General features: G+C 43.4%; 1 protein-coding gene across 3 annotated transcripts in view; it reads left to right on the top strand.

Annotated features, from left to right (window-relative positions):
• The window catches only part of EPHA4 (EPH receptor A4), a 242,342-nt gene that overhangs the window by 175,964 nt on the left and 51,398 nt on the right, over positions 1-14,980 (top strand). For all 3 annotated transcript variants that reach the window (XM_090147217.1, XM_090147219.1, XM_031596397.2), the window contains one exon: positions 8,698-8,853. In XM_090147217.1, coding sequence (XP_090003343.1) covers positions 8,698-8,853 — 156 coding nt within the window. The remainder of the gene's footprint in view (positions 1-8,697; positions 8,854-14,980) is intronic.

Raw genomic sequence — 14,980 nt, 5'->3', positions numbered from 1 at the left:
ACTCCATTCTTTCCCAGACAAGAGGAGTTTGACAAAAGAATGTGGGAACTGCCAAAATCTGTTTCCCCTTGCAGCCACCAGATCCCCCCAAGGTGGGGGATTCCACCTATTCTTGCTAAATTATTCCTCTCTTATTCTTTCTAAATTATTCCTCTCCTATTCTTTCTAAATTATTCCTCTTTACTGAAAGGCTCATTGACAGGAGCATACTCCCAGCTCCCTTGATTTTCAAACAGGGACAGCTTCACAGCTCTGAGCAATACAGCCTGTGCTGGCATTTCTCTGCCTTGCTCCTAACCATCCTGCCAGAGAGCAGGTAAACAGCTTCTGTGGGTTCCCTTTGCACTGTGAGAGGAGGGCAGAGGCAGCCCAGCACATTCCCTGCTGAATGTGCCAGGCTGCTGCCATGCGTTTGTTTCATCAGAAGTAATCGCCTCTCTCACATGGATGCCTTGTTATCTGGAGATCTCAGGGTGCCCTGTACACACTCATTGCTTAATTAAACCTCACAACAGCTTTTCAGTGTTTCTATTGTGAATTTTATTGCTGCTTTATAAATGCATAAACTGAGGCGGTGATATGGGGTTTATACTTAGGGTGTCTGTGAAGTTGTACAGGTCAATGAAGTGGTTCTAGAGGAACAGCCCTGCTTTCTCCTCAACGCTGCTTTCTTACCATTAGCTCCTGTGGGAAGAGGCTGTGTGCATATGTTATCCCTGGGGAGATGACCTGAAATTTACTTAGCAGAAATTGAGGCCAGATCTGCTGGAAAGCAAAAGAATGATGTTTTGTCTTCAAACGATGATACACATCATCACTGTGGATGCAAGAGGAAGGTGGGGGAGCTGTCCTCAGTATCTGACAGAGCCAGGAAATGGAGTAAAGAGACCTAGAGAAACCCTGTAGCCCTTGTAGCCATGAGATCACACCTCACTGAGAGGCACCAGGCCTTAAGTGAGAGCAAATGTAGAAGGTCACCTCCAAGATGCCTCTCTGTATACTGTTGGTTTTCTGAATTAGATGTGGCTTTGAAACAAATCTGTAACCTCATCTTCAGAATTGGGTAAAAAGAGGTATCTAGAGAAATGGTGGGAGGTTTGAGTCATTCTTCTCTGCTTTCAAAAAAATCTTTGGAAAATGCCAAGTTCAAATAAGGTGCATTTGCACAGCACCCATTTCGGGCAGTTCTGAAAAGGTGTGATTGCATAGAATGGAGAAACGTACAGCTTTGGAAATTTAAGGAGAAAAGCACAAACAATTGAGCTGCTGTTTTCCTGTCTTGTTGAAATTAAGCTTCATGATAATCTTTGCATCAGTAATGAACTAAAAGTGGTCATGCACTCCAAACAGCAAAGGGCAAAGAAGAGAGAAGCAACTCATCAATGTATGACCCTCTCTAAAATGTCATGAGTAATCAAGTGTGAAGTACTTAATGGATCATGATTTGCACTGCACTATTTTGATTGATGTACTACTTAGTAGAGGATTGATAGTTTTTTACAGTGCTGTTGATGGGAGCCTCTCAGCAGTACCTCCTCTATTTCCTTTAGCACTGGGGAGAGCCGAAGCAGCATCTGTTTGAAGCCATTGTGTTCCAGTGTCTTTGTGAAATGGTCAAAAATAGTGCAGAGTTGTTATCTTGCTTAGACCCTGATCTCATCAGAACTGTCTATATTTAGGCATCTTCCAAAACCTTTGTGTCAAGCAATTCTATGGGAAGACAAAAATAGCTTTTTTTTTTTTTAAGACATGTTGTACGGCCATTTAGAGAGGATGTGATGATTAAACCATATTAAGGCATCTTGCTGTAGCTCCAGAGCTATCAGCTTTCCGGTTAGCTGGAAGGACTTGGCTCCTGCAGTTGTGATAGGAGTTCAAACAGTGGCAGAAAACATTACAGCTCTGCTGCAGTGAGTGGCATTCCACTTGCACAAAGGAAACAGCATTAAAGGATTTATGTTCAGAATGAATCCACAAATTCTTGTCAATAGGAAATTCCTTGGAGGGGATTAATGTAATAATTACTTAAGGCAAATTGCAATGTCTCATTAGCATATATTATTAAATAATAGAAAATAACTTGTTATTTATCTTTAACGCCTTAATCAGTACTTCTTTTTAGTACAAGCCTTCAGATGATGGCTGTTAAGAGCAAGCATATGTGTTAAACAGTGATGTTGGGGCTACGTGATGGTAGTTTTAGGCCTTTCAGTGTCAAGCAGTACAGCACTCTGTCTCAGGCTTTATCTAATTTAGGAAGTTTAATTGCCTTTTTACAGAGTTGTCAAGATTTAGGAGATGAGAGATAATCCCCCACTGGCCGGACAGTGCTTCGAGATGTGGATCTCTGTTCCCATCAGCGCTTTTACACAGCTGGGGAGAGGAGCTTGTAAGCAGGATTAGGGCTTGTTAACGTGGAGATTCAGGGCAATTAGCCAGCTTTCACTGTATATTTTAACACTTCACTCATATTTTTTCTGTAAAATCTAGTTGCTTAAACAAACAAACAAAACCGTCATGCCATCATTTTTCTTTCTTGTTTAAAAACAAAAACAAAAAAACCTCTTAAATTGACTTAAAATTTGTTAGTTTAGCGATTCTCCTCTTGCTGCTTCTGTTCAAGGAAAACTGTCAACTTGTTTTTCTAATTGAGTAATTATTTGAAACTGATTAGTTGACTCATCTCCTAAATCTCCCGGCTTGCAGAAAGGTGATTAAACTTTCAAAACTGGATGAAGTCTGTGACAGAGCGCAGTGACAGCATGAGCAGCTGGAACTGGAGAGCATCTGGACGCTGAGCTCAGTACCGCGTTAAAGGTGCTCTCAGCACTTGCAGAGGCGTGCTGGCAGCGCTAGGTTTGTCTGCACTGAACAAAGGAAAGCAGCCCAATTTCTACTTTTGAGAAAGACAATATCTTGATTTAAATTCTTATTAATTCATAAATTAATGAAAATTTGAATTTTTTATTAAAATCATTGAGGTGCTGGTTCCCCAGTTCAGCAGCACATCCTTGTGCATTAAATCTCCTGGGCTGTGTGTGCCTGTCATTCTCTGCTGGGCTGGACATGCGGCTGCAGGCAGGGCAGGGCGTCCTGCAGCCCTGGCAGAGCAAGCAGCCCTTCCCATTTCCGCTGCCACAAGGCTGGCTGCTCTGCCAGTCATTGCCAGTCCTAGCAAACTTCTTCCTGCAGAGAGCAGAGCAGCCTGGGATTTTTGTTGCTCATGGAAAGTGCTGACTTTTCGCTAAGAAAGAGTTTTTATTTTTATTTTTACCCAATCCCTTCATCTTTAGCTTTCTATTTTTTGTTTATTTGTTTTAATTTCAGATAAAACGAAACAAAAGGGCAGCAAATAGTGGGCTGCTTTTCCTTTTACAGTGCCTTGATAGAGACTTCCCAGCTGAGCCTCCTAACGTGAGGCTGGAAGGTAGGCTGGGGAAAAAGTGGTGCCACTGCTCAGTGGCTCAGTGCCTGAACACCTTCTTTGCCGTGATTTTTGCTGGTTGGGTTGGCTGCCTGGTCTTCCAGGCCTGGAATTGTCATAGGGGCGCCTGTGTAAGTTAACAGACATCCATGGGTACTGATGGGATGTGTATGAGAGCACGAGGGCTTTGCCTGATGACAGGGAGCAGCCATGCGCTGACACCTTTGATGTGCTGAGGCAATCGGCAGCTGCAGTTAGCGCTCTGCGCCTCATCCCTTTTCGTCTGAGGATGCAGAAGAAGACCTTGGATGGTACTGGTGCCAGAGATCTCCCTGGCTACCTGCTCCTCACATCTTTCAGCTTCATCAGGTGAGCTTCCTGTTCTCCAGGTGCAAAAACTGAACTATCCATCCACTAGTCACTGACACCATCCTTTGTCCTTACCTTGCGGTGGGTTCAATCTAGGCTGAGCCGGCACAAGGAGGGAAACTGCTCCAGAGTCCCAAAATTGTCTTTAGCAAGACTGTTTTTGCTTCCGCTTGTCATTCATACAATAGAAAAACTGGCTTGGTGTGTGGAAATACTGCTGTGCTCATTGGAGAGGGGTTAAAGATGTGGAACTCAGCGTATAGAAATCATAGAGTTGTTCTTAAAAGAAGGTAAAACAGGCAGTAAAGATGTTGCAGCATGAACATCAAAGGAATGTGACCTTACTTCGAAACATTATTTGGTAGGTTGCATCTAATTCTACAACCTGACTTGTAAGAAAGACTGAAGAGAAGACACTTCTTTTTTTTTTTTTTCCCCTCTGGCTTCTAAGGATCTTTATTTATCACCCTCAGGGGCATTACAGTGAGTAATTAGATTGGACCAGGAGAACGACTTAATTTTACAAGAAACTCATTAATTCATCCTATTTAAAATCTTCTCATTTCACCCAAAACCAATTATGCTTGTAGTGGCAATGATCTGGAAAGGCATTGTCTCGTAGGCATTAGGGGGGCTGTTGGGGCTCCCCTGGCATTCATGTCGGGGAGACAAGGGTGACTCCCTTTCTTTGACTTTTAGGTCAAAAGAACTAGTCGCTGGGACAGCTTGACAATTAGAAAACCCTGATGAGCATTTGGAACTCAAACAGCTGTACAATAACAGAGGAGTTCATGGTGCGGGGCAGAAAGCTCATCAAAAGAGACTATCCAAACAATTGAGTTCTATAATTAACACACAAAAATCTGCTCAGAAATGGTAATAACAGTAAAAGAGAGCTGAGAAGATGCTGCCTACTTATGTGGCAGATGTGGTTTTGTTACAATCTGAGGGAGAAAATCCATCCTTTTAAAGAGTAGGAGGAACATTAGAGGGGGAAAATAAAAGTAACTTCTTATTCCTAAGGGTGCAATTAAAGCCTGAGCTTAAAATATTTTCACACAGACAGGAGCCGTAGAAAAAATAACTGCTGACGACAAAACATATAATGTGCTATCAAAGTATTTGATACACAAATTTCTTTTCGGTCTGAAACTTATAAGAAAAACACTGATGTATTTTTTCTGAAATTATTTGTTTTGTCCTTCATTTAACCCGGAATATTATTCTTGTTTTTTTCCCTCAAAGTTGGCTCCAATGCCTTTCCACCCGCAGACTGTCAGCAGCATTACCCATGTGCCCATCACAGCAAATATCCCTGGCAGAGCACTGGCTCCAGTGGACATGGGAGCACAGTGAGGGTTCCTCATCCACTGCTGACCCCATTGTGGCTCCATCCAGGGGGAACTCATCCCATGCAGAGCACCTCGATGGTGGCACATTCAGCACTGGGATTTGTAAAGGGGTGGCTCTGCAGCCGGGCTGCATGTGCTCCATCTTCTTGAACAGCTTAAAATGCTGAAGAGGACTTTCCTCGTTAAGATTTTATCCAGAAATCAGAGGAAAAAAGAATCAAAGCTTATTTTAAAATAGTTTAAAAATATATTAATTCTTTTTAGTTGCAGTAAAATAGAAGTATGTGACTAGAACTCCATCCATTATGAAATTCTGAAATTGCTGGCTGAAATTTTCTAATGGAGAATTCAGCATTTGGCAAGAGCATGCAAGCAGACTTTCCAGCCCACACATGTGTTTTTTCCTTTAAAAAAAAAAAAAGCCATAAAAACTAGAAAATCAGGTTTTAATGAGAAAAATGAAATTTGAAAACCAGCCTGAGAAAATTTACATGGAGATTGGACCGAAATTCTGTAATTCTTCTGGGCGCTTTTTGCAGCTCTGACGTGCATCAGTTCGGTCATTTTTGTTTCATAAAAGAAACCCTGTGGCGCTGGCTGGCACTGCTGGACAAATCCTGCCTGCTTTTAGGGGAAATAGAAATTAAATAGATTGTAACATGGCAACTCTAAGATATCAGCATGGTTATTTCAAGCTGGCTTCCTTTTAGAATCAAGGAGATTTGTTCTAAAAGAAACTGTGAGCATTTTGATACTGAAAATATTTTCAGAATTTTCTTTGGATACAGTGCAGAGGGCTGTAACCTGAATGCGAGAAAAGATGTCTGGTTTTTTTACTGTTGTTTCTTTAAGCTAACAGAAAGAGCTAATTAAGGCAAACCTAAGGAACACAGTTTGTACAGCGCACGTGAACTCATCTTCTCGCATTGGAATGTTTTGAAAGCTGTGCAAGAGTGCTGTTCATAGCCCGCCTTGCCCTGCAAGCCCTTCCTAAGAAAGCAGCGGGATGAGGATCTGCAGGCAGGCAGGATGTCCATGGAGCAGGTTCTGCATAGGCTGTGTGTTGGCCTGCTGAGCCAGGGAGCTCCAAGGCAGCCCTTCTGTTGCCTGCCCTGGCTCTGCTGGTCATGGCTGTGGCTGCAGGGCTTTGTGTGGAGCTGCCCTAGCAGGATTAGATTTAACCAAGAAGTGACAATGCCACCGAGCTCTGGGAGTAAAACTGTTGGCTTAGTGCAGCGTGTTCTCTAACGCAGTTTTGTGCCACGTGCTGAAATGTGGTGAATCTCAGAGCACGGGAAAGCAAAGAGAGCCGATGGCTCAGCCTATGCAGCTGGAGCAAAATGGCTGTGTGTGCTTCAGAGCAGTCACTGCACTGGGAGAGCCTTCTTCAGGTCTTGAAAAATTAATGATTGTGGCTTAATATACTGGAAAGCAAAATACAGTGCTTCAAACAAAGGGAAAAAAATCCTTGACTTACAGTCTGTTGACCTTGCAGTACCCACTGCATCCATCTATTCCCTGTAAAGGGAGTGAGCGGAGGAAGGATCCTCAAACCTGTTCCATTTTTCTGCCTTCCCCGTAACACACTGCAGTCAGTGCAGAGCTTGCTGCTGTGAACAACACCATCTCAGAGTGCTCTAATTCTGGGGAAATGCAAAATGTAGCTCTTCATTTAATAATTTCTGTGAACAATCATGCTCATATTAAAATAATGTTAGAGTTCATGTGTTTTTTTAAGCCCTTGAATAGCAGATGGAAGCAGTTAGTGTGCTCTCCACTTGGACTCTTATTTCCCACTGTACTGGCTGTGCTGCTGGGCTGAGGCAGAAGAGCAGAACCAGGACTGAGATCTCAGCTCAGAACCAGCTGCTGTTCAGCCAGCTGCAGCAGGACTTGTAGCAATAGCACAGCTCGTTCACCACGTATTGCAAAGAGTGAGAAATTAATTTCCCCCCTTTTTTTTTTTTTGTTTCTTTTCCTGATCCATTCACTTCACAAGCAGGGGCCGTGGCTGTGCCCAGCTGACAGGCTGTGCCCAGGCGGTTGTGCCATGCTGGGGTCACGCTGCTGTGCTGTGCATGGGCTGGCCTGGCCCCACCGCTCCTCCTGCCAGCACTGCGGTTTCTGATTCTCCTCAAAACCCCAAGGCCATTTGAAGCAGGGCCAGAAAGCACCTTGCGAGTTGAACCTTATCTAATTGCGCGATGTATGTAAACTCCGGAAGCATAAATCTTAGTCATTTGAGCAATGTGTTTTTATAAGATTCTCTGGTCCAGTGGCAGCCAAAGCGAGCAAAAGCAGGCCGGTCTCCCAGCGCTTCTGCAGATGGTGCACGGCACGTCGTAAAGTTAGGGCTCGTTAGGGAAATTCCTGAAATGGCTTTGGTTAATGAGGGAAGCAACTTGCTGGTTTATAAATGTGTTACTAAACCCCTCCCCATTCCTGATATGGACAGCTTCATCAAAGAAGGGGAAGGAAGGCAGAGCAGCTGATGGAAGGTGAGCAGGAGAAGGAGCCTGAGCTGGGCAGGGCCAGGTGGGAACTACGCACTGCATTGGGCAGGAAGACGGGACCGTGGCACTAGGGCAGTGATAAATGGCAGTGTGTGAGGGGGACTTGGTGTTAGGGCAGCAACCAATGGCCAGACACGAGTGGGAGTAGTGCAGCAAATGCCTGGAACTACCTTTCATTTTTACGTGTTTGCATGCTTACGTGTTTTCTCTGTTGTCCATAGTGCTGAAAGCAGGGCAGTGGCTGGCTTTTATCTCAAGCCAAGGGAGAAATTTCTGAGATGGCATACGCGTTAGCCACCGTTAAAATGTGTTATTAATGATACTAATGAGTTTTTTCCAAGTGATGTAAAAGTACCCATCCGTGTAAGCATTGCACTTACAAAGATGATGTCATGGAGAGCTTGCCAAGCCGCACATGGGACCTCATGCCAGTGGTGCAGTCACTGATGAGTCCTGGCTTCGGGGAGGGGAGAGCACTGCTGATTTCCTCTGCTGGGGATCGGGAGCCAAATTAATTCCGCCTTTCCAGGAGGGAGATGAGCCATTTCCGGGCATGTCAGGCACATGGCCTCACTGCCAATCACAGTGGGTTCCTGTCCCATTCCCTCTTAAAAATTGGCAGGGTCTGGCTGTCAGCTGCCATTCCTTAAGCGGTCATAGAATGAAGCAATTGCACCCTTTTGTTGCGTGCTCTGGTGTGTGTGAATGCAGGTGGACGTGGGTTAAACAGTGTGCAGTTCCACAGTAAGCACAAAGAGGCAGCTGATTTTCTGGCAGTGTCAACACAAGTCCATATTTTTTTTTTGCCATCTCCAAGCCAGCTTTTAAAATGGCTCTTGTTGGAATTAGAAATTGGTATCTCCTGACATAGGAGTACTCATTAAGAGTATGATGATTTTAATTCTTCACCTGGGGCTAAGAGGACATCATTAGGTCTTTTTGAAATGTCTCCTGCCTTGATTTTGAATAAGTAAGGCAGAGATTTATGATCACAGCCTGGGCAAGTAACACTCTTCTTCCTTCCTGTCCCTCTCTCTAGCTTGCAAAATCGGATACTACAAGGCGCTCTCGACAGATGTTGCGTGTGCCAAATGCCCGCCTCACAGCTACTCCATCTGGGAAGGCTCTACCTCCTGCACCTGCGATCGGGGCTTTTTCCGAGCTGAAAATGATGCTGCATCCATGCCCTGCACTCGTAAGTTGGTATTTAAACACTCTCTTCCCTTTTCATCACCTGTTTTTCATACTGCTTGGATAGCTATGTCTAAGAAGTCCTGCTTCTGATAGCAGTGTTCATTAGCTATTGCAGCCCTTTGCAGAGGAGGTTTGCATTTTGGATCACACTTCTGGGAGAAAAAACACTACTCCTAACAGTGCTATGGTTGCACTGACCCTTGAGAGATTACAGTCTAAAGACTTGCAAGCTTCACTAATGGAGTTGGGTCTAATTACAGGTCTAAGTTCCGGTCTGAGGACTGGTCTAGTAGATGACATCACCCTTCATATTTAAATTATTGGTATTTCTAGAAATTGTGACAACTTTTTTTCATAATTGTATGATATGAAGTAAATAGATAGTATTTATAATTTCATTAAATATCTAATTTGTGCAAACTATTGCTGATGGCTCTTATGAATATAGGAGCGTTCCTCCAAAAGGCATGGTAATAAGAAATTTTAAACCATAATGAATAACCTCCCCCCCAAAAAAGAAAAAGTATGGTTTATTTTATCCTTTGTATATAAATACATCCTTTGTATATAAATACATCATGCACTGCAAATGGAATTATGCTTCAGTTCCACCAGAACATTTTCAGCATGAGAAACAAAAGGCGTAGCACGCTGAGCACACCCGCCGAGTTACTGGAACGGCTCCTTGTCCTGCGTGTTGGTTAATGGGTTAGGCAGCCAAAGACCTGAGACTCTAGACATGCCCTGGTGTTAAATCGTGATCATCTACTGCTTTGGTTTTTGTTTCTGTAGGAGCAGAGCAGTTTGAAACAATAAGTGAAAGGGCTGTATTTTACTGGGGGATATCCATGTGTGACTTTCTTTGAAAGCTATTGAAAATGCTTCCAGATTTTTGGAGTTCAACTGTATATTTATGTAGTGTGTGTGTCTGTGAGAGAAGGCTGAGATATTTCTTTTGTAACATTTTAATATATTCCAAATTCATTTTAGAGAGATGACTCACATTTGCTTCAATCTTAATTTCTCCCTTACAAGGCAGAAACAAAGTATGTCCATAACTCAGCAGCACTCATCCCTTTCCCACACCCTGTGATTCCAGCTCTTCCTCAGTGATCTCCTTCCTTTCAGCTGGGAGTTTTGCTGGGTGGTGGTTAAGCAGGTCTGGGTATAGTCAGGAGCAGCTGCTTTAGCTTAGTAGGAAAGCAGAGAGGTCCCTGTATCCCTTGCCAAATGCTGATTGGGGATAGAAGTCTAGCTGTGATTTGAAACCTCGCTGAAGTCGGGTGGAATCATGCTTTTTGTGACAGTGTTTACACTAGAAGATTTTAAACTTGACCATTTTGATAGGGAAAACGTCTTTAGCAACAATAAAACTATTGTTCAGAAGATACACTCTAAATAGCATTATACCAGCAAAAATTTTCTCATAAAGCTCTGGTTGTAGCAGCTGATATACTGACCAAATAGAAATCCAATTAGGAATCAGCTGGTTGAATTTAAATAGGCATGTGCGGGACTGAAGTATGAGGAGAGAGCAAAATAATTCCAGATGGGGGAATTGTGAGCAAATGATATGTATGTTTGCTTACATTGCAAAATATACTCTTGCAAGCCTTGCCTTTTTTTGTCAAGTCTTGGACTTGCTTCTGGCAGCCTTTCCCCTTCTGGTATTTGGAGGTCAGTCAAAGTTGAGGTCCCCTGTCTTGGTCTTCTACAATGAAAATATGGAGAGTGCAAAAGAGAAGGCAAGGGCCACGGTGCTGGCCGCAGTCTTCATCTCTGCAGCACTTTCAGAGGATGTGATGTGCAGAGAGGCAAGCCAGCGGCACAGTCCCACGGCCGCCTGGCCCTGGGAAGCAGGCCTGTCTCTGGACATCTCATAGCTCTGAATTTTCACCAGTAGCTTAAGAGCTGCTTTTTCTGTGATCCAACATGAAGTAAGACTCAGAAGTTATTTTGGAGCTGGCTGGTGGGGCTGCTTTGCTCACTCATACCTTCTCTTCATTGCTGGAGCGTGGCTGTGGTGGTGGCAACCGTGCAGGCCTGGGTGCAGCCCCATGGGGCCTTGTACAAGAATGGGGTCAGGAGGCTCCTGGAGGGCCATCCTTCGCCACACCAAGTTGCCTTATTCCTACGGGGTTCAGGCAAGTGCCATTGGAAGGGCCTGCGTTGAAAGAAGGCCCTCCGGAAGAAACTCCCCGTTTGTCTGCCTCTCCTGACAAGATGTGGAGACAGAAGGGAACGTAAACATCAAAAGTTCTTTCAGATAGATTCAGGCTCTAATCAGTTCTTACCAGTTGGTTAAACCAGGTGACAAACCCAATTCCCTTGTGCTGACAGCCATAATAATCAGGCACCTTCTTTGTTCATTATGCTCTCTTTAACCCTGGTATTCTCATTCGGCCCTGCATTTAGTAATCGCTCAGTGTGACGGCACACTAATGAAGAAATAAAACACAGTATCAGAGATCCATTCTTTTAGCAAAAAAATAGACTGTGCTCCACTGGCTTGTAAAATCAGCTTTCTGTTCACTTGGAGAGCTATTAGACCAGGTGAATAAAAGTAACATTAGGTAATTTGGAGAGAACACCTGGAATGGACAGAGGATTGATCCTTTCTTTGTTATTTCTAAACAGTTTTTAAGATGAAGAACTTCAGGCTTCTTAGGATGTGTTTTTGTAAAGCTTTGACCCTTGGCTATTGATTTCCTTTGCTAATAGGCTGGCTGGCCTCGTCGTTTATCTTGCCTTCTAGGTTGGGTGAGGAGGACTGTTATGACTTTCCATTAGGCTGTCTGTGCCAGTGGATGACAGGGAATTAGTGAATTCCCTTTCCTTTCCTTCCTCACAGCTCGCATGGTAAGTACTAAGCAGCTCTTCCTTCCTGATGTGCTGGTCAGAGGAGGTGCTTCAGAGTTTTCTGGTTCCAGGACACCACTATCTGACATTTCTGACCATTGTTGAGTTGTAAAAACTGTGCTTAACCTTCAGTTCAGTCAGGCATCCAGTCTAAACAAACTGCTCAGGCTCTGTGTTTAGCATTCTCCTCTGTTTAGCTCTCCTGAAGTGAGTGGATATGTCTGCCCTAAATCTCCTACAAGAAAGGGCAGAATGTGGCTGGACGTGGGTGTAAGAGACAGTGGGCTGTGTCGGAAAGCCAGGCACAGACACTCTGACTTGCACATACTTAACTGATGCCTCTTTTCCCTCACGCTTGCCTCATGGGAATAATAATCATTGTGTCTGTCACCACCAAGCTGCAGAGCCGCCCCGGATCTGCCTCATTGACCTGTGCTGGGAGTTTAGACTTTGAATGCTGAAGCACAGTGGACTCGTCAGCTGTGTGCTTGGGCGTGGAGGTGGTATGATTGACCTCGGATTCACTTGAGCACAAACTGTGGCAAACAGAAATTCTCCCTGTTGGAAGCATTACAGAAGTTGCATTAGGGCAAATATTCAAACCTTCTTTGTATTTTAGTACTTGCTGAAGGGATGGGCCTTTCATAAGGTTAGCAATCTAATGGGGAATAAACTGCCTTACCAGCACACAGATCCATAAGGCTGATTAACAGTCAACCTCAATCATGATCCTCATTCTGGAGTTTTCCTTCTCTGTAGGCAGGGAGACTCCCTGAATCGCAGCCTGATGCAGGCAGGTGCACTTCCCACCCAGACTAATGGGTGTTGGTCCCACGTCCCCACTGTTAATGAGTCAAGTTCTCAAACTGTTTCTTAACAAACAATGCTTACATTATGAGCAAATATGGGACGGTTTTGTATTGTTTATATTGTCTGTTCGATTCCGATTATTAATGACTTTTAATTGGGAGCCCTCTACAAAATAGAGATTACCAGGCTGTCCAGCTTGAAATTTGTCTCAGTAAGTGACCCTGAAAAATTTAGTCTGTTGTTCCACCCAAACAGTCACTGGTTGATTGGTATTTTGGCGTGCCCTGAAATATTTCTGAAACAGTTGCATTTAAGACAGTTTATACCAGAGAAGCTTAGAGATAATGAGGGTAAATTCAGTGAGATGCAAGAGAAAAGTGCCTGCTTTAAAAGGGCTTTCTCCAGTTCAGGTTATCAAGAAATCGAAGAACCTGACTTGAAACAGCAAACATCACTTAGTTGTCTTTACATTCGCCTCTTCTAATTGAATTTAGCACACTGCTGTATTTCCTCCAGAAAGTATATTGTTTTTAAATTACCATTTCAGTGCTATTACTCAAGGCCCCAGCTTCTAATGCTTTCTGACAGTTATCAGCATAATGAACCATAATGAAATGATGAGCAATCTACAGTGGAAACTCGATGTGGATTCCACTAGAGCTGTGTGACTGTTGTTAAAATTTGAATGCACATTAAAATAACACTGTCCTTACTTGTTTCCAAGGTCGGGGTTTTAAAAAAGGTCGGAAAGGCCTCAACACTTCGATTTCATAAGTGTTAGTCTGATACATGCCCCTAGCTCAGTCTTCTGTGGCACATAATTTATCTAAGAGAGAAATATTTGACCTGCATTTTCAAAAAAGAGTGAATTTACCTACCTAATAACTGTGCTTGTGAAAGAGTAATTACACAGGAGCTGATTATTTGAGCATATGTTTATTAGGGTTGCTTAGACTTTTAAATAAATAAAAGTGCCCTTTTCCTACAGCTTAACTTGTGCCTCTTGTAAATTTTGAAACACACTCTGATTATCACTGTTCTGGCTTTTACGTAGAAGAATAAGAAAATGGGATACAGCACACTGTCCTATGGTGGCTGGTATGCTGTAGGTAGTTGTGTACTGACTGTGCCATGCTTTCTCCCCAGGATGCTTCTTTGACACTGAGTCTGTCTAAGCCATGACATAGAAGCCCACTCTCTGTAACGTGAAATATCTGCCAAAGCAGTCTCTGTTCTTGTGATACAAAATTTATAGCATAATAATTCTTCTGCACCTTTCTATCTATTCTCACATTTGTTAAATTATTTCGTTCTTAAAACATCGTAAAAGATTGTTCATTATGTAAACAGTATGTCAGAATGTCTTGTAAGGTACAGTATGGCAGCTGCAGCATCAGAGCAGTGGGTAGACAGCATGAAGACAATGATTTTTCTTCTCCAGGTGCGCTGGGGAAATAGAGAGGAAGGGCTTTTGGCTGACAAGGATCCCAAAGGAAAAGGCTCTCTTCCTTTGTCTGTGGAGACAGACTGGGGGAATCAAGAAAACACTGCGTAAGGAGAAGTGGTTATGGTTTAAAGAGAGGAGACGGGAGTAATTTGACAACGTGTGTTTATAATCAGTAGGCTTAAATTCATCATTCCTTTAAATACAGCAACTGTTTATTAGCTGTCTTCTGATTTTCTCTCTCCAGAGCCTTAAATTAACTGAGATGTTTATTCAATTAAGTGGGGGCTTTGATTTGGTTAGTCAGGACCCAGTTCTGTAGAGCCAGTGGAGTAAATTAGAGGACTACCAGAGTAAGAAATCCAGCAGTTGGGCCAATGACAAAATGACATATTTCTCTAGTTGGATTTCTTCCCTGTCAAACTGTCGGACAACCTTCTGGTATTCACAGTAGAGTTTTTCTTTTTATCTTGAAAGAATGAGTGGACACATGGGATGTTGTCTGCATCACAGCATACCAGACAAGACACGAGAATGTGTCAGAGTCCGCGGTGCTGCAGAGGGTTCTTATAAGGCAGTTTTTGGAAGAGAAGTTCTGAGCCCACAGAATGGCACCTGCAAGCATCAGTTTTCCCACACTCTGCCAGCAGTAACTGGACCTCTTTGCTTAACTCCCTTCTGGAGAGAAGAGGAAATATCCATTGCATTGTTCTCTATGGTAAGGAAACAAAGCCTATTGTGAAGCTGGTAACCAGGGTTCTTTGGCAGCTAAGTAGGAAATTGTACATGCCAATAAAATGGGCATTTTATCACTGGCACTGGTCCAGGATCCCTAGCTTGGCAGAACTCCCATTAAAGTCAAAGGAGTCTTGCCCGAGTAAATAAATTAAGAATTGTTTACCAAATCAGATGCCTTATTAAAACCCCATTGTAATGCTAAACATGCACAGAAAGGAGAAGAGAGAGGGAAAGGAGCAGATGACTGATATTTCAAGTGGCTGCTGTGTCTTGTGGA

This window comes from Phasianus colchicus, chromosome 10 (assembly GCF_987193195.1).
Source record: "Phasianus colchicus chromosome 10, bPhaCol1.hap1.1, whole genome shotgun sequence".
Lineage (NCBI taxonomy): Eukaryota > Metazoa > Chordata > Aves > Galliformes > Phasianidae > Phasianus > Phasianus colchicus.
This window is presented reverse-complemented; position numbering and strand designations above follow the sequence as displayed.